The sequence below is a fragment of the Bos mutus genome, chromosome 5 (assembly GCF_027580195.1).
Source record: "Bos mutus isolate GX-2022 chromosome 5, NWIPB_WYAK_1.1, whole genome shotgun sequence".
Classification (NCBI taxonomy): Eukaryota; Metazoa; Chordata; class Mammalia; order Artiodactyla; family Bovidae; genus Bos; species Bos mutus.
In genome coordinates, this window is record NC_091621.1 from 75,437,653 (window position 1) to 75,459,082 (window position 21,430).

General features: G+C 32.3%; 1 protein-coding gene across 1 annotated transcript; it reads right to left on the reverse strand.

The window, feature by feature from the left end:
* Positions 1–808: 808 nt before the first annotated feature.
* LOC102286014 (NKG2-A/NKG2-B type II integral membrane protein) lies at positions 809–19,866 on the reverse strand. Its single transcript, XM_014479089.2, has 12 exons — positions 19,650–19,866; positions 19,074–19,172; positions 18,529–18,582; positions 17,553–17,701; positions 15,717–15,817; positions 15,282–15,397; positions 6,014–6,091; positions 5,408–5,506; positions 4,834–4,887; positions 4,146–4,297; positions 2,339–2,439; positions 809–2,019 (listed from the first exon to the last, which is right to left on the reverse strand). The coding sequence occupies exons 1-12, from the start codon at positions 19,834–19,836 to the stop codon at positions 1,902–1,904; spliced, it is 1,308 nt and encodes a 435-aa protein (XP_014334575.2). The 5' UTR covers positions 19,837–19,866; the 3' UTR covers positions 809–1,901.
* Positions 19,867–21,430: the final 1,564 nt, after the last annotated feature.

The following is a 21,430-nucleotide window of genomic DNA, read 5'->3' on the forward strand; positions in this document are numbered from 1 at the left end:
CAACAAAGATTTTAGAAAAGTATGTAGGTTAAAGAATCATAATTGGAGATTTAAACAATTACCTCTCATTGCTTATCTGGCAAGCAGATATACCAGTAAGGTTATAAATATTTCTAAACTAAACAATTAACCAACATATAGGTGAACACACACACTTATATACTCATATAGAATACTCATATTTTTAATTGCACTTAAATTTTCCAAAAATTCACTATAATAATAACATTTAAAAATATACTAGGTCTTTCACAAGGTTTCCAGGTCAGATGAAAGAAAGGAATGCTTCCCAATAGAGCCTTGATAACACAATTTGTCAGCTTACATGATGTTAAGGAACTCTGTCCTGTCTCTTTGTGAAAATGGATGAAGAAAATATTTTAATCTAAATATGATATGTGCAGTGATTTTTAAGAGAAAGAAAATACAGAATGATCATTGTGGTTTCATTTCAGGGATACTTGACTGGTTAATAGTTGAAGGAAATAGGAATATTAGAAAGAAAAACATAAACATTAAATTTTAATTAATTTGTTTATTTTAATTGGAGGTTAATTACTTTACAATATTGTGGTAGTTTTTGCCATACAGAAACCTTATTTTAAAAAATATTTCTCACTCTATGGAAGAAAAAATAAAAATGTAACACTACTGATTGTTTACAAACTCTATGAGAAAAATATGAATAATATGGAAGTGCTTTCATAGTAAAAATGTATGATGAAAAAAATCCTTAAACCTCATACTTGAAGATGAAGTATTTGAATATATTCCCATAATATAGGAATGATTCATATAGGACCTTTACTGTACCTTGTATTCAACATTGAAAGTAAAAGCCTGCAGTGTAAAAATAAGTCATGAAAAAAAATGCAATTGCACCTGGAGAAAAGAAATAAAATGTGACTATTTATAGTTCTAATAGCTCTTTTTATTTTAAAAATCTAGAGGAATATATATTTGAAACAATAAAATTAATATATAATATCAGGGAAGTCATTGGACATAAGATACACCTGTAAACCTCTGAGTTTTATTTTGTTTATTTCTGTTGCAGAGCAAAAATTACTAAAAATTTAAAAAATAAAGATTACATTTACAAAAGCATGGCTATGAAATATCCGTATTTCTTTAAGATTTCAATATTGAAAAATGTAAAACATGCTAAGTGGATTTCCTTGGCAGTTCAGTGATTGGGACTGTGCTCCCCAGTGTGAGGGGTGCAGGTTGGATTCCTGGTTGGGAAGCTAAGATTCCACATGCCACCTGGCATGGCCAAAAATAAATAAATAAATAGAAAAAAATTAAGAGAAAACCTATATTATTGGAAGGATAAAGCATAGTGCTGATTGGAAGAGTCAATATTGCAAAGATGACTCTCTGCAATTTATTTTAAAGATTAAATGCAGTCCCAAGCAGTTTTTTAAAGCAGCTTTATTGAGATGTAACTTACACAGCCTAAAATTCATCCATTTAAAGTGTACAATCAGTGATTTTAGATATATTTTTAATTTGCAATGATCACCACTATCAAAATCTAGAAAGTATTCATCACTGTTTAGTTAGCATTAATTTCCTTTCCCCACCTCCCCACAACTCTTGGTCATCACTAATATGCTTCTGGTCTCTCTTTTCTTATTTTTGATATTTCATGTAAATAATGTACCAAGCAATCCTTTAGAAAGTTTGATTGCTGTAAATATATAGTTGAGAAAAAAAAGCCAGACGTCAAAGGAATGATATCTGTACTTTCTGGTGTGCGTATTAAATTTCAAGAGTTTTGTTAAAAAAACTTGCATTATTAGAAAAAAGAATATAATGCATTTTGAAGTTTATGCAATCATACTATTATTTCCATTTCATAAGAGATGAAGTTACCCAACAGCAGCCAAACTTACTTTTTAATTCTCAAGCTTGTGCTTGCAAGTATAAAAATTTGGGAATTCACAGTCATCTGACTTTATGTCCCCCGAGGATAGCACTGCACAGTTTCCTTTCTCAGGTAAGACGTCTGATACCCTGTAATGGAAAGCACTGCATAATTCTGTTATGATATATGAGGACAGCTCATGAAGTTATAACATTTCTGTATAACAGTAATAAAAAAGATATTTTGAAAGTGGGTAATGGTGTTTTTAACATAATTTCAGGCAGAGTTTGTTATTAGGAAAATGGAATACTGAGATTTCTATTTTTAATATTTCTATCAACATTTTATTAACTTTCAACATCTTCCTTCATCATTGTGTAATTCAACCAAAACAAATGTTTTAATAATCTTAAAATATTTATTTTTAATATGTTCCTCCTCTATATAGTATGGTTTTTAAAAACTTACTGTAGTTTGCAAGTTGAGCCATTTTGCCACATCCACGGATGACCACGGCCTTCACGAAAGACTGGAATCCATGATATAATTGATAGGGACTTCAGAAATTTCTACACAAAAGTATTTTCATTTAATCACTATGGAAGATTTTATTTATTCTTAAAATGCAAATAATGTGCTCTTTCATAGGATCATGAGTTTTCTGAACAAGATGAGAGTATTAGAATCTAATCTAACACTAAAAGTATAAAGGCGAAAGTTTTAATATTTGTCAAAGCATTAACAAATGTCAGTACTTTTGATTAAAAATAAACATTTATGTTTATTAGTTTCATTGCTTTTCTTATGTTATTAAAGAAAAGTCTGATTCATGCAGTTTAATTGCTACCCATGTTGTCAAATTAAACATAGTAAGGTTTTAAATGTTTTCAGATTCTGTGACATTCATTTTTCCAGATACTGTGATTATATCACTGGATTTCACTACTATATTTCTCAGAGTTTCAGTTTTAGAAGAAAATTAAGGGATTGAAATTGAGAAAAAAAGTGACACAAAAGACAAACTTTGGTTTTCTGGGACCCACACCATTCTTTGCCTAGATGAACCCCAAGTCAATCTTTTTCTGTATTGCTGGAATCCAGCAGATAAGACAGAGTGTCAGAGACTAATTTCTCTCTGCTTCTCCCCATTAAGTACAACTGTAAACGTGGGAACTAATGAAAGACACAATAATGGAGGACTCTGAAAGGTGGCAAGAGAAGGGTGATGTGGTTGGAGACAACATCAGCTTGACTCTCATGTAATCTCTCATCACTTTCCAGGATGAGAGAACAAGGGAACAACAATTAGGGGCATCTTATATCTTTCCTAAAAGAAGAAAATGACCTAGACCTGCTAAATGACTTACCCAGCCTAGCTGTAGGGGGCACAGATAAGCCATTCCATTCTTCCAGTGTGTTGAGGGGAATCCTGTCGACAATGCCACATGAGCCTTACAAAGTGTCCGTCAGGACACCTGCTAACAAGAAGCAGTTAGAGGAAGTTTTTCTCCTGCCTCCACAAAGAGAACTAGAGTTGGGAGGCAGGGGTGGAGGTGGGGCCAGCAAAGAGGATCCCATGACTGAAAGTTCTGAACCTAGGAACCCTCTTTTCCTTAAGGGCATAAGACTCCATCTCCACTCAGTGACATTGGATAGAATGGATTTAAATGTTATATTTACATAATGAACTATGGAAATTAACAAATTCCACATAAATACAAGAATATGGATGAATTACAAAACTAGTACATGGAGGGTGCAGAGACTGAACGAAGAATGCATATAGTGTGATTCTACGTACATGAAAAGCAAAACATGCAAAGAGATTCTATAACATCAAAGTCATGACAGTGGGTAAATAAGGAGGACACAGAATGATGAGAAATTACAAAGAATAGGCTGCTGGAAAGTGAAAACTTCTAATCCATGATCTGATGTGTAATTACATGGTTCTATTTACTTTGTGATCTTTATGAAAATTTATGATATGTATACTATCCTTGATATATGGTAAAATTAAATAGCACAGTTTATCTTAGAATATAATAGCACTTGGAGAAGCATGGTTTTCAGTGAAAAAGCAAATGGAAATAATTAAGCATGCATTAATAGGATAAAAATATAAATAAAATATAAAGTTGTATTCCATTATTTAGTAAAATAACAGGCCTTAAACAAACTACAAATACATACAAAAATACAAGTGAATTCTAACAAATATAACACTGACTGAATCAAGCCTTTAACAAAATGTTGGAAACATTTGATATCTTACCAGTTCCTCTTCATTATCTAAATAAAGCAGAGTAGAGTTCCTAGAAGCACAGGCTGTCAAACTCCCATTCCATGTTTTTTCTTCAAAGATGATATAATAGCAGTTGTTGGAATATGTAAACCAGTCTTTTGGAAAACGACCACAATGGTCTTCTGAGGAAAGATTGTGAATTACTAGCCAAAAAAAAAATTGAATTTTATAAAATAAAAGAAACTACATATATGCATAGATATAAATATATTTATGTATATACATGCTTATACAACATATATATATATATATGCACCCTCAAGCCTGGTACATATTAAACAAACCAACACATACATTCACAGAAAGAGTCAGTCTCTCATAAGCCAATTTATGTCTCCATATAAAGCAAAGACACAGAAATACCCACTCTTTACACGTCCTGAGGATCAAGAAATGAAACCTCTGTTTTAGAATAGCAAACTTATTTGCCTTTATTATACTATAGCAGAAGGAAATTAGAACCAATTGTCAACAAAGCATATGGTGATCATACTGTGGCACAGACAGAAGCATTCTCCTATAATCATTACTTATAAATATTTGTTGCTCCATTTTACAATTTATGTTCTATGCTATAATCTATTCTTATTTTCATTAGCCTAAGATAGAGACAAAATACCAATTGTATATATGCCAGAACTTTAAAATTATTATGTACCTTTCTGGAGCCTTGTTATCCGAGAGGAGTTATTCTGTTCCTGTATTAGAGCAGCTACAAAATTAATCATTACAAAAGTTAATATTGCTCTAAATAAATCATAATGATTTTAGTTTATGAGTCTAAAATTTGGTTAATTGCTTAAGATTAAATAATCTAAACTAAAACTGACTCTACCAAGAAAAATAAATTAAGCAATGAAGATTTGATGGAAAAGAAAAAATTAAAAAACAAAAAGGAACAGATGCCACCACCTCTTATAGTATTTGGTTTAACCAATCTCAAGAACTGATTTGTGTTTCTCAATATAGTCTTTCATCTTCCTAAAGTCTGTGTTTGAGTTATGAAATCAGAAAAACATATATATACATGTAAACCTATATACAAATATATACATATATATATATATATAATGTTCTCTAGAATCATTGTGTTATTTATACTTTGGACAATCTGAGAATAGCTATTCCACATTTAGGCTGAATGCACAGTTTTATTTCATCATATGATTTTTGAGAGGCACTGATGATCATTAAAGTGAAAAGTTCAATCACAATTTCAAAAATATACTTACATGGAATAAAAGTTATCACTCTCACTAGAGTATACGTCAAGACAAAACAGATGATTCCCAGGATCACAGCAACAATCTCCTCTTGAGGTGATGGTAAGCCTGCAGGGAGAGAAAAGGAAACACTGAGAAAGGAGCAATGGAGACAGTTGTTTTAGAAGAACAAAAGATCCCACATCCGTGAGAATTCATAGACATCAACTTGGACCCCAAATCCATATGAAACATTGTAATCCTCCTCTCAGAATATATACATTTTCAGCAAATATAACACTTCACAAGTTGTATATCAAAGACTATAAATTACAACAGTCCTGGAATAGATAGGCTTCTCTGTCCATGGGATTTGCCAGGGATCCAACCCACGTCTCCTGCATTGGCAGGTGGATTCTTTATCACGAAGCCACCAGGAAGCTCACACTAGAGTACTGTATTTCAAATTCAAGCTCTGATCCTCATAAATAAAAAGTATGTGAGCTATTAAATTCTCACACTTGCACTGGTAGCTCCTGTCATTCCATTGAGGATAGTGAGAAGCATTTTGAAATTTTAATTCCATGTAGGTTTTCTCCTGTTCAATGACTGAAATGGAACTTTGCGTGCTCTTACCTCTAACTTGCTGTTTCCTGGAGTCCTTAGCCAGATTTGGTTCTGGGTAGTTTTGCGTTTGATTGTTCATCTCCGCAGCTGTGTAATGTCAAGGATGGCGCTCTATGAAAACTGTACCTAGGTAGTTAATAAATGGTGTATAAAATCACAAGAAGCCTGAAGTGGGTGGTGTGTGAGACGAGTGACAGCACTCATTTTGCAGTTAAGCAAGGTGCATGTTTGGTTCTCCTTTCCACAGGGTATTAGTAAGTGTTTCAAGATAGACTAAGTTTTAAAAATGTTTGAAATAATGTTATTTATCATTGGAACAATGAAATTAATAAATTGGTGAAAAATAAAGTTCATAAAGAATAATGTCCTTATCAATTTACAATTAATTTGCAAAGAAACATTTTAAAACTGTTACAGTAACTATGTTGAAATTAAAATGCCATACTGGAAAAAACAGATGCACCAATATGCCAATTTTTGTGATAATTTTAGAACCCATTAATGGTTAAGGATTGAACCTTCTAAAGAAGAGAGAATAATAGTATTTGCATATGAAATATTTCCTGCACTAAACTACTTTAATTAGTGGTATCATTTATTAAAAGAAAATGAAGTGCTATCAAATAGTTTTATTTTATTTTATTTTGATTGACTGCAAGTTCTTTGAAATCATTAGAAGTTTAGAGAAATATTTCACATGTTAAAAATGTTACATGACATATTAAACTATCCAAAGCTTAGTAAACAATAAAAATAAAATAATATTAAAAGATTTTAAAATAATTACTTTACAAAAGTAATTAGCAATTGATAATGGCTGAGATATGAAATCATAAAGTGATAAATAAAAGTGTCAATCAATTATGGAAGAGCGATACTGACACAGACATCCAGAAAAATCTTATAGGTGTCAAATCAACGAGGATAGCTTTGGCTGTATCAGCAATTAAATGTCAGATAATGCACATTAATAATTCTGTCACTGGAGTCAGTAGTTAGTGAGAACTAGAATTATTTCTGGCTTTGAAGTGTACAAGGTGTGACCTTTAAAAATTATTTAGTATGTAGAAACTAGTTTGCAAATCCAAAATTTTAATAAAATATGTATTACATAGATCATATAAAAGTCATGTTAAATTTTATATTTTATTTTATTATTTTAATATAATTGCCATAATACCATTCATATCAGTCAGGAAAATGTAACATAATTTCTTAGACAGGATCTCTGTATCTGTGTCATTTTTCTTTCTTATTCAATGTTTTGTTCAAGGTTTTAAAAAGCATTTGGTTGTTTATAATTGGATTTAAATTAGGATTTTATTGAAGCTGTATCAGTCTTATTTTTATTAAAACTCAACTGCTTTTATTCTATCTAGATCTGTGAAGAATTACACTGGCCCTTCACAATTTCATGAATCCCCTTTAAGAAGGATGACTTGGGAGAATGGCATTAAAACATGTATAATATCATATAAAAAAAAGAATTCAGGACAAAAAAATAAATTTGAGTAGTTCATAAAAAAAATAAAAAATAACTTTCATAAAACTGAAAAAAATAAAATAAAAGCATTAATTCAACAAGTTAAAAAAAAGAATCTATTCTTAAAAGCTGAGTGAAATGTTTAATGACGTATATAAATGTATCTCTACTGATGACAAAATACAGCAGTAACTGTTCCTTGTCATAGTGATTATGAGATTTCACTTTAAATTGCATTGATTTAGAAACTCATTTACACATGTGTATATGCACTTGAATAATAAACAGGCAAGAATTTGAATATTTTACAAAATCCTCCATAATATTTCATATTTTATGCTTACATAATTCTCAGAATTATTCAAATAAATCTACCAGTATATCCTTGATTTGGCTTCATATCAATTGTCCCTAAATTGAACCATATCTAGGCATGGGTAACCTCCTACCAAATGAGATGAGGAATTACAAAGGAGAGAGACACGTACCTTCTGTATGCCAGAGTCCTGACTCCTCTTGTGGGTGACCAAGTTACTGTAGCAAACAGTATTTGTGGTCTTCACAGACTGCCCTGTGAGGGCCACAGTGAAGCAATAGTAGAAAAGGTAGATTTCTCATCATCATGTCACAAAGTTTAAACAGGAAATTCTTACACTTGAGTATTTTCAAGACAATTTATCTCATGACACAACTCCAGAATATAGGAGACTTTGGGTGTGTAGTGTGTCATTTAGTCTGCCCTTTGGTAAGTGCCTCTGAGAAGTTTTTTTCATTTTCTAAAAGATACTGGGGAAAAGATGACTACACCTTTAACTTGTTAACTTGTTTTTATCTCAATCACACATACTACAAACTTAGGCTTTGCTAAGGGTGCCTTCAATGTTTTAAGTTCTACTTTTATATAAAGTTTCTAAATCTTGGCATTGTATTTTTCATTTCCTTATACTCTCATGTTTTCATTCCTGTTGTGGAATAAGTCATAATTCTATTAACAATATTTGTCACTAGGGCTTCCCACTTATAGCTAGTGGTAAAGAACCCTCCTGCCAATGCAGGAAATAAAAGACATGTGGCTTCAATCCCTGGGAAGATCCCCTGGAGCATGTCATGGCAATCCACTTCACTATTCTTGCCTGAGAATCCATATGGAGAGAGGAATCTGGTGGCTACAGTCCATAGTGTCGCAAAGAGTCAGACACGACTAAACCGACTTAGCACATACAACACATCATGAATTCAGAAGATTTACTACATGGCATTACATATTTCTTTTCCTTATATTAGCATTATGTCTTTTTGGTTGTAATGAAAACAATCATAATCTATTAACAGTAGTTATTTAAGGGTTGTTGTTTTTCAGTTGCTAAGTAGTGTTGGATAATTCACATCTCCCCTCCCCCATGAACTGTAGCATTCAAGGCTTCCCTGTCCTTAACTATCAACCTTTGCTCAGACTCATGCCCAGTGAGTCAATGATGCCATCCAACCATCTCATGCTCTGTTTGTTTCCACAGTTTGTTGTGATCAACACAGTAAAAGGCTTTGGCATAGTCAATAAAGTAGAAGTAGACGGTTTTATGGAACTCTCTTGCTTTTCGATGATCCAGCAGATGTTGGCAATTTGGTCTCTGGTTCCTCTGCCTTTTCTAAATTCAGCTTGAACATCTGGAAGTTCATGGTTCACATACTGTTGAAGTCTTGTTTGGAGAATTCTGACCATTACTTTGCTAGCATGTGAGATTAGTGCAACTGTGCAATTGTTTGAACATTCTTTGTCATTGCCTTTCTTTGGAATTAGAATGAAACCTGACCTTTTCCAGTCCTGTGGCCACTGCTGAGTTTTTTAAATTTGTTGGCATTTTGACTGCAGCACTTTCACAGCATCATCTTTTAGGATTTGAAATAGCTCAACTGGAATTCCATCACCTCCACTAGCTTTGTTCGTAATGATGCTTCCTAAGGCCCACTTGACTTCGCATTCCAGGATGTCTGGCTCTAGGTGATTGATCAACCATCATGGTTATCTGGGTCGTGAAGATATTTTCTGTATATTTGTTTTGTGTATTCTGTCACCTCTTCTTGGTATCTTCTGCTTCTGTTAGGTCCATACCATTTCTGTCGTTTATTGTGCCCATCTTTGAATGAAATGTTCCCTTGGTATCTCTAGTTCTCTTGAAAAGATCTCTTGTCTTTCCCATTCTATTGTTTTCCTCTATTTCTTTGCATTGATCACTGAGGAAGTCTTTCTTATCTCTCCCTGCTATTCTTTAGAACTCTGTTTTTAAATGGGTATATCTTTTTCTCTTTTGCCTTTAGCTTCTCTTCTTTTCTTAGCTATTTGCAAAGCCTCCTCAGATAACCATTTTGCATTTTTTTCTTGGGAATGTTCTTGATCACTGCCTCCTGAACCATTTCATTAACCTCTGTCCATAGTTCTTCAAGCATTGTGGCTATCAGATTTAATGCCTTGGATCTATTTGCCACTTCCTCTGTATGATGGTTTTTGCTGACTGTATAGAGCTCCTCCATCTTTGACTGCAAAGAATATAATCAATCCAATTTTGGTATTGAGCATCTGGTGATGTCCCTGTGTAGAGTCATCTCTTGTGTTGTTGGAAGAAGGTGTTTGCTATGACCAGTGAGTTCTCTTGGCAAAACTCTGTTAGCTTTTGTCATGCTTTATTTTGTTCTCCAAGGCCAAACTTGCCTGTTACTTCAGGTATCTCTTGACTTTCTCCTTTTGATCAAGCTATATCACCATGGCAGAGATTGAAATATTGAATACTCACCATATCATTCATTGATGATCCTCAAATCATAACTTGTTATCTGTATTTTTAATTGGAATATTTGTTGTAAATAACAAAAGCCCAAGTTTCCATAGGGGAAAAATAAGCTTTTAAATTTTCACTTCACAAGAAAATGGGGAAGGCAGAAAATGTTGACCTTTTTGCAAAACACACATGTAAAATATTAAATAAACTATCAAATTTGCCTCAAATGGATTTTTTTTATCAGTTGTCACTTGTATCAAGAAAAGGATAAATGTTTATCTACCATTCCTAAGGATATTCACTTTCAGCATCACTTCTAGAACATTGAGTTGAGGGAACCACTATTTTTTGCTTTCTGAAATCTATACAAATGTAATGTAAACTCAGTTATGTCCTTGTAATGAAGACTAATACTTGAGCCTTCTAAAACAGTGACTAATGGCTACCTATATGGTTGTATCTATCCATTATATTTTATTTTCATAAACTAAATTGATAATTTTCTCTATTACTCACATCCTAGAATTATAGTTATTGAAACATTTATTAGAGGTGTCACACAATGTAAAATATACTAATGTTTATTTTTAAAATTTGAAGCAGTTATATCTACTGCTTTCATATCCTTTGCTGTTTTCAATAATGTTACACATGTCAGGTTCTTTGTTATATGTAAAAATACGAGTTTAATCTGAAGAAACTGCCCTCCACGCAGGAGACATGGGTACGATCCTTGGGTTGGGAAGATCCACTAGAGAGGGAATGACTACCTACTCCAGTAATCTTGCCTGGAGAATTCTGTTGACAGAGGAGTTTGGCAAGCTACAGTTAATGGTGTTGCAGAGTCGGATACAACTGAGTGAGTACATTTTCATTTTCACTTTCTCTGGCATTTAACTTTAATAAAATCTATGTTCAGACAACATACAGCAAAGATAAAATTACTCAAAACACTAAAAGTAGTTTGAATTTACTTTTTGTGATATGAATATATCGATTTGTAACTATGTCTATTAATGGCCATACTTAGTGACCTAAGAGAGAGAGATAAATTGGAAGTCAACAACAAGTGAAAATGTCCTTTTCACCTAACGACAAGATCAATTCATTTTCAAGGAAGTTTTTTAAATGGAGAGAAATTACCAACTGACTCTATAAAAGGAAATATTTAGGGTCTTCTAAAGAAGGAACTCTTAATCTAGGTAAATTTTTATAAAACGATTTGAAGAAAAGAACTTGTGTGACTACATCCAAATAAATATTGAGAGGTAAAATATTAATGATAAAATTTCAAATTGTAAACACATATTTGTATTAGAACTCAAGGAAGTGAATACAGCATGAGCAGTAAATAAAAGTAGAGAATAAATATATCCTTTCATTGTTTGAGAAGTGGGTGAAAGTACTAACTTGGACTTTATTGAGTAAAGAATACAAGCTGCAAAATGTAGGGCACGAATTAAACTAAGGCATATTAAATGAATAAATTCTTCCAGATTAGTGTAAAAATATTTATTTTGAAAAATAAGAAAAAATAAAGTACAATTCAAAGAAACAATATATTGTACTTAAAAATTAATTATATATACTTACATACAAATAAAATATGTAAAGTTTACAATAATTTTAAAATTAGGTTAAATATATATGAAATAGCCTTCCGCTTCTAAGAATGTTCATAATTTAAAACATTTCATTTAATACAGCTATATATATAGAAGAGTTATTTTAATAACTGCTGTCCTAGTTACAATTATTTTAGAAATAAAGAGGAAATTTAAAAAGCTGAAAAATGATATGATGCAACACAAGATGGTAGAACTAATAAAGTTAATGTGCTGTCACAATACGAGGGAAGAATCTTGTTAGAAAAGATTAAGTGTGTTTCATAACAATATACTGAGGATCCAAGCCATTAGCAATTACAAAAAAACTGCATGTACTTAATAGTACAAGTTCAACAAAGATTTGAGAAAAGTATGTAGGTTAAATAATCATAAATGGAGATTTAAATAATTACTTCTCACTGCTCATCTGGCAAGCAGATATACCAGTAAGGCTATAGATAGATCTAAACTAGACAATTAACCAAAATATTTGTGCACACACACACTTATATACTCGTATAGAACACTCACACTTTTAATTACACTCAAATTTTCCAAAAATTCACTGTATATTCATAATCCTGATTACATTAATATGAAGTATATAGAACTGTAGTGTCACTATAACAGCCATAAGTCAAGTTTGGCAGATGGACACTTGAAATGTGAGTATTCAAATTTAATTTTTAATTTATTATAAAAAATAAAAATTTAAGATTTCCTCCTCATTCACACCAGCAGCATATAATAGAGATATAGATTGCTTCCAGATTCATAGAAAATTCTTTACAATCTAAGCTAGAAGGTAATAACCAAAAGTGTGAAAACCTTTATCTAGTTTTAATTTCAATTACACATTTGTAAATAACATATGAACCAAAGAAAAATCCACAAAGTTCTCAATTTTTATATGATTTTAAAGGAAAATGCAATAGTAAAATCTGCCTTGTGAAATATCAATTGCCTTAAATGCATACATTGCAAACAAAAAAATAAGAAAGAATAAATTTAAGGAGGTGCCACTAGAAACTAAAACTTAAAAAGCAATCTGGGTGAAATTAAATTCAAGTATAGTCCAAATAGGAGAAGGCAATGGCATCCCACTCCAGTACTCTTGCCTGGAAAATCCCATGGATAGAGGAGCCTGGTAGGCTGCAGTCCGTGGGGTCGCTAAGAGTCGGACCTGACTGAGCGACTTCACTTTCATGCATTAGAGAAGGAAACGGCAACCCAATCCAGTGCTCTTGCCTGGAGATTTCCAGGGACGGGGGAATCTGTTGGGCTGCCGTCTCTGGGGTCGCACAGAGTCGGACACGACTGAGGTGACTTAGCATAGTCCAAATAAAGAAGTAAAAGGAAAATAAATGATGCAAAATCATGACAAAGAAAGCAAGTATATTAGAAAGGAATAAAATGGTCAATGTCATTTTCATTTGAAAGGCAGTATAATTGATAAAAGATGTTTAAAGAAAAAATGAGAAGACATAAATCTTTTACATCTATAATAAATATGACAACACCATTATTGTTTTTATAGATGTTAAATAGATAAGAAAACCATACTATGACTATATTCTACTATCTATATGAAATGCCTAAAAAATGAAATTTACCAAATGCAGTACAACTTGGATCCTGAATAAACTTAATATGTGCTAAAGATATGGCATTCATTGCATAAAGTTCCTACAAAAAAAGTTCTAGAAACTCTAATGATAATAGTAGTGAATAATAACACTTAAAATTATACCAGGTCTTTCACAAAGTCTCCAGGTAAGATAAAAAAAAAAAAAAAAGGAACGCTTCCCAATAGAGCCTTGAGAACAAAACTTGCCAGCTTACATAATATTAAGGAACTCAGTCCTGTCTCTTTGTGAAAATTGATGAAGAAAATATTTTAATCTAAGTATGACATATGCACTGATTGTAAGAGAAAGAAAATACAGAATGATCATTGTGGTTTCATTTCAGCAATGTTTGACTGGTTAATATTTGAAGTAAATAGGAATATTTGGAGGAAAAACTTTATTTTTAAAATTAATTTATTTATTTTAATTGGAGGCTAATTACAATATTGTGGTAGTTTTTGCCATACATAAGCATTATTTTTAAGAAAATTTCTCATTCTATTGAAGAAAAAATAAAACTGAAACACTACTGATTGGTTACAAAATTTATAAGAAAAAATAATATGGAATTGCTTTCATAGTAAAAAAGTATGATCAAAAAATCCTTAAACCTCATACTTGAAGATAAAGTATTAAAATATATTCCCATAATATAGGAATGATACATAAAGGACCTTTATAGTACCTTCTATTTGACACTGAAGATAAAAGCTTGCAGTGTAAAAATAAGTCAAGAAAAAAACAAAGCAATTGTACCTGGAGAGAAGAAATAAAACATGATTATTTATAGTTGCAATATCTGTTTTTATTTTAAAAATCCAGAAGAATGTAAATTTGAAACAATAGAATTAATACATAAAATCAGAGAGGTCATTGGACATAAGATCAGCCTGTAAACCTTTTTCTTTGTTTGTTTATTTCTGCTGCAGGAGCAAAAATTACCAAAAATTTAAAAAGCAACGATGACATTTACAAAAGCATGGATATGAAATATCCATATTTCTCTAAGATTTCAATATTGAAAAACGTAAAACATGCTAAGCGGATTTCCTTGACAGTCAGTGGATGGGACTCTGTGTTCCCCAGCGTGGGGGGTGCAGGTTGGATTCCTGGCTTGGAAACTAAGATTCCACCTGCCACCTGGAGTGGCCAAAAATAATTAAATAAATAAAATAGAAAGAAATTAAGAGAAAACCTAAATTATTGGAGGGATAAAGCATGGTACTGATTGGAAGAATCAATATTGCAAAGATTACTCTCTTTACAATTTAAAGACTAAATGCAGTCCCAAGCAGTTTTTTAAAATAGCTTTATTGAGATGTGATTTACATAGCATAAAATTCATCCATTTAAAGTGTGTAATCAGTTATTTTATGTACATTTCCAATTTGTGACCTTTGCCACCATCAAAATCTAGAAAGTATTCATCACTGTTCAGCTAGCAGTCATTTTCTATCCCCACCTCCCCACAGCTCTTGGTCATCACTAATCTGCTTCTGGTCTCTCTTTTCTTATTTTTGGTATTTCATGTGAATGATCCTATATACCATGTGATCCTTTAGAAAGTTTGATTGCCATAAATATATTATTGAGTGAAAAAGTCAGACACCAAAGGAATGATATCCGTACTTTCTGGTGTGCATATTAAATTTCAATAGTTTTTTTTTTTTTAAACTTCCATTATTAGAAAAAAGAATATAATGCATTTTGAAGTTTATGCAATCATACTATTATTTCCATTTCATAAGAGATGAAGTTACCCAACAGCAGCCAAACTTACTTTTTAATTCTCAAGCTTGTGCTTGCAAGTATAAAAATTTGGGAATTCACAGTCATCTGACTTTATGTCCCCCGAGGATAGCACTGCACAGTTTCCTTTCTCAGGTAAGACGTCTAATACCCTGTAATGGAAAGCATTGCATAATTCTGTTATGATATATGAGGACAGCTCATGAAGTTATAACATTTCTGTATAACAGTAATAAAAAGATATTTTGAAAGTGGGTAATGGTGTTTTTAACATAATTTCAGGCAGAGTTTGTTATTAGGAAAATGGAATACTGAGTATCCCATTTTCTAATAGTTCTATCAACATTTTAACTTTCAACATCTTCCTTCATCATTGTGTAATTCAACCAAAACAAATGTTTTAATAATATTCTTAAAATACATATTTTTAATATGTTCCTCCTCTATATAGTATTGTTTTTAAAAACTTACTGTAGTTTGCAAGTTGAGCCATTTTGCCACATCCACGGATGACCACGGCCTTCACGAAAGACTGGAATCCATGACATAATTGATAGGGACTTCAGAAATGTCTACACAAAAGTATTTTCATTTAATCACTATGAAAGAATTTATTAATTCTTAAAATGCAAATAGTGTGCTCTTTCATAGGACCTTGAGTTTTCTGAACAAGATGAGTGTTAGAATCTAATCTAACACTAAAAATACAAAGTTGAAAGTTTTAATATTTGTCAAAGCATTAACAAATGTCAGTACTTGTGATTAAAAATAAACTCAAACATTTATGTTTATCAATTTCATTGCTTTTCTCATGTTAATAAGTAGAAGTCTGATTCATGCAGTTTAATTGCTACCCATGATGTCAAATTAAACATAGCAAGGGTTTAAATGTTTTCAGATTCTGTGACATTTGTTTTTCTAGATACTGTGATTGTATCACTGGATTTCACTACTATTTTTCTGAGTTTCAGCATTAGAAGGAAATTAAGGGATTGAAATTGAGAAAATAAGTGACATGAAAGATAAAGTTTTGATTTTCCGGGACCCACACCATTCTTTGCCTAGATGAACCCCAAATCAATCTTTTTTCTGTATTGCTGGAATCCAGTGAACAAGACAAAGGGTCAGAGACTCACTTCTCTCTGCTCCTCCCTGCTAAGTACAACTGTAAACATGGGAACCAATGGAAGACACAAGAATGGAGAACTCTGAAAGGTGGAAAGAGAAGGGTGATGTGGTTGGAGACTTAACAGCAGCTTGACTCTTCTGTAATCTCTCATCGCTTCTCCAGGATGAGAGAACAAGGTGAGAGGTTAGGGAACAACAATTAGGGGCATCTTATATCTTCCCCCAAAGAAGAAAATGACCTAGACCTGCTAAATGACTTACCCAGCCTAGCTGTAGGAGGGGGCACAGATAAGCCATTCCATTCTTTCAGTGTGTTGAGGGGAATCCTGTCGACAATGCCGTGTGAGCCTTACAAAGTGTCCATCAGGACACCTGCTAACAAGGAGCAGTTAGAGGAAGTTCTCCTCCTGCTTCCACAAAGAGAACTAAAGCTGGGAGGCTGAGATGGAGGTGGGGCCAGGAAAGAGGGTCTCATATCTAAAAGTACTGAACCCAGGAAGCCTCTTTTCCCTGAAGGCATAAAACTCCATCTCCATTCAGAGACACTGGATAGAATGGATTTTAAATGTTATATTTACATAATGAGTAATAGACATTAACAAACACCATGTAAATGCAAGAATATGGATGAATTGCAAAACCAGTACATGGGAGTGTGCGGAGACTGAAAGAAAAATGCATACTGTTTGATTCTATGTACACGAAGAGCAAAAACATGCAAAGAGATTATATAACATCAAATGCCACGACAGTGGGTAAATAAGGAGGACACATAAGTGATGACAAGTTACAGAGGATGGGGTGCTGGAAAGTTGAAACTTCTAATCCATGATCTGATGTGTAATTACATGGTTCTATTTATTTTGTGATCTATATGAAAATGTATGATATGTATACTTTCCTTGATATATATTAAAATTAAATAGCACAGTTTATCTTAGAATATAATAGCACTTGTAGCAGTGTGGTTTTCAGTGAAAAGCAAGAATGGAAATAATCAAGCATGAATTCATAGGATAAATATTAATAAAGTATCATAAGGTTGTATTCCATTATTTAGTAAAATAACAGGCCTTAAACAAACTACAAATACATACAAAAATACAAGTGAATTCCAACAAATATAACACTGACTGAATCAAGCCTTTAACAAAATGTTGGAAACATTTGATATCTTACCAGTTCCTCTTCATTATCTATATAAAGCAGAGTAGAGTTCCTAGAAGCACAGGCTGTCAAACTCCCATTCCACGTTTTTTCTTCAAAAATAATACAATAGCAGTTGTGGGAATATGTAAACCAGTCTTTTGAATGACCACAATGGCATTCTGAAGAAAGATTGTGAATTACTAGCCAAAAAATATTGAATTTTAGAAAATAAAAGTCAATTTACATATATGCATGCTGCTGCTGCTGCTAAGTCACTTCAGTCGTGTCCGACTCTGCGACCCTATTGATGGCAACCCAACAGGCTCCCATGTCCCTGGGATTCTCCAAGTAAGAATACTGGAGTGGGTTGCCATTTCTTTCTCCAATGCATGAAAGTGAAATGTGAAAGTGAAGTCGTTCAGTCATGTCCGACTCCTAGTGACCCCATGGACTGCAGCCTACCAGGCTCCTCCATCCATGGTATTTTCCAGGCAAGAGTACTGGACTGAGTTGCCATTGCCTTCTCCAACATATATGCATAGATATAAACATATATATATATATGTATATACGTGTTTAGACAATGTATCTATGCATCCTCAAGGTTGGTACACATTAAACAAACCAACACATACATTCACAGAAAGGGTTAGTCTCTCATAACCCAATTTATGTCTCCATATAAAGCAAGGACAAAGAAATACCCACTCTTTACACATGCTGAAAATCAAGAAATGAAACCTCTGCTTTAGAATAATAAACTTATTTGTCTCTTATCATATTATAGCAGAAGGAAATTAGAACCAGTTTTCAACAATTGCATTGTTCATATTGATCATATTGTTGTATAGGCAGAAGCATTCTCCTATAATCATTACTTATAAATATTTGTTGCTCTCTTTTCCAATTTATGTTCTACCCCATAATCTATTCTTATTTTCATTAGCCTAAGACAGAGACAAAATACCAACTGTATGTATGCCAGAGCTTTAAAATCATTATGTACCTTTCTGGAGCCTTGTTATCCGAGAGGAGTTATTCTGTTCCTGTTTTAGAGTAGCTACAAAATTAATCATTACAAAAGTTAATATTGCTCTAAATAAATCATAATGATTTTAGTTTCTGAGTTTAAAATTTGGTTTATTATTTATGATTAGAGTAATCTAAAATAAAACTGATTTTACCTAGAAAAATTAATTAAGCAATGAAGATTTGGTGGAAAAAAAATATTTCAAAAACCAAAAGTAACAGATGCCACCACCTCTTACAGTATTTGTTTTAATCAATTAAGAATTAATTTATGTTTATCAATAAGTTATTTCAATCTCCTAATACATGTTTTTGAGTTATGAAATTAGAATATACAAATATGTACCCTCTGTAAATATTCTGTGTTGTATATTTTTGACAGATTCAGAATTACCATTCCACATTTAGTCTAAATGCATATTTTTTAATGATAGGCACATTCTATAATATTATGAAATGTTTAGAAGACTGACCATCATTAAAGTGAAAAGTTCCCTTACAGTTTTTAAAAAATGTACTTACAGGGAGTAATAACGATCATTGTTACCACAGTGGACATCAGGACAAGGCAGATGATTCCGAGGATCCCAGCAATGAGCTTCTCTGGAGGTGATGGTGAACCTGCAGGGAGAGAAAAGGAACTACTGAGAAAGGAGTGATGGGAGCAATTGTTTAGAGTAGACATAACACTGCTGCTGCTGCTAAGTTGCTTCAGTCGTGTCCGACTCTGTGCAACCCCATAGACAGCAGCCTACACTAGAACCCATGTAAACAGAGAGTTATATATATAAACTTGGACCCCAAACTCAATTTCTACAACTGTAGAAATATACCATGTAGAAATATATATTCTCTCAAAATATACCATTGCATTTTCAGCAAATATAATGCTGCATTAGTTGTTGATTAAAGACTACAAATTTCAGCAATGCCAGAATGAAAGTAGTTCTCTGATTTCACATTAAATACCATACCCAATTTTAAGCTCTCTTCCTCAAAATGAAAAATATGTGACTTATCCCTTACTCCTTCTCCACACTTTTGCACCCCAACTGCATATCCTGGAACAGTTCCACCTAGTGACTGGTAATGTTTTACCTTTGAAGTGGTAGTTCTCCTCATTCCCTTGAAGATTCTGAGAAGCATTTTGAAGATTTAATTCAGCATATGTTAATTCCTGTGGAGCTATTGAAATGGAACCTTTAGAGCCCTTAGGTTTTATTCGCTGTCTCTTTGAGTTCTTGACTCCCTTCAGTTCTGCATAGATTACTCCTTGGTTATTCATCTCTGAAGCTGAGTGATGTCAAGGACTGTGCTCTAAGTGAACTGAGGAATGAGTGGTGTATATAAGACAAGAATCCTACTGCAATAACATGGGGCGGGGCAAAGAGCTTAGTGTTCACTTTGCAGCTGAACAAACTTAAAGCCTGGTTCTAAATTCCTTGGAACTTCAAACAAGGATTTCATGATAGAACACTTTTTAAAAAAAAAGATATTTTATATTTGACAATATATTATTGGTTAAACAATGAAAAGCAATAAATCAGGGAATAATAAAGAAGTTCATGACTAATAATATCCTTATTAAGTTAGATTCAACAGAAATATTTTAACAGCATTACAGTGCTTGTATTAAAATGAAAATATTTTGTAATATAACAGAGATTCAACTATAATTTTGATTATTTTGAAATCCAACACTGGTTATAGACGAAGTTCTTTAAAGATGAGGATAAAGTTGGCATTTCCTGTACTAAATTATAGTATATGGTGACATTTATTTACTAAAAAGGGTACCAAATGCTCTTTATTTTGAATGGTTGAGGAATTCTTAGAAAACTTTAAAAATTGAGGTACTACTTCATATATTGAAAAATATTACGTGACAAACTAAACATAACCTAAACAATATTAAAAATAAAACAATAGAAAAAGACTAAAAAATATTTATTTTACAAACCTAATTGATAATTGATTTAGTGACTAAGGTCTGAATTCACAAAATGATAAACAAATATAGGACATTTATGGAAGAACACTGTTGGTTCAAACTTCCAGAAAGATCTTATAGATGTCAAAGTTAGTAAAGGTCATTATATTTGTATAAGTGATGATAATTGCTTATAAAATCCAGAAAACATAGCTTAATAATTCAGTCAATGGATGCATTAGTCAGAAAGATCTGGAAATTAATTATGGATTTGAAACTTAAAGAAGTGTGTTCTTTAAAAGTTACTTAGTGTCTAGTAACCTATATTATTAATCTAACATGGAAATAATATGTAATATATAATGCATGTTACACTGAGCACTCAATCTGGTACCTATATGTTCTATAAATATTAGTTTTTAACTACTGTTTAAGTTACAATTTCTGTGTTACTATTTCTGATTCATATCAGTTAGAGCCTGGAAAGCAATTTGTTAAACAAGAGTATCTTTAATTAGTATAGTACATCTTTTCTGAAATGTTTGTTCAATATTTTTTAAAATCCTGTCATTACTTACAGTTAAGGTTATATTAGTTTTTAGGAAGCTACTTCATCTCGATTTTTATTAAAAATAAAACTGATTTTATTCAATCTAAGTGCATATATAAAGAATTATGTTTGGCCTTTTTATGCAATGAATTCTTTCCCAAGAATCTATTTATAGAAGTCAAGAGAAATATATATTAACATATTATTATACAAGAAACCTACCTTCTACTGATTATAAAATCCCAAACTAGTTGTTCTCTGTCAAGATGCCTGCAGCTTTCACTTAAGAATGATATACAAATCCAAATATGCACTTGACTAGCATTCTACAGACACTAATTTGAATACTTGGAGAAATCTTCCATCGTATTTGATATTTTATGGTTGTTTTTTACCCTG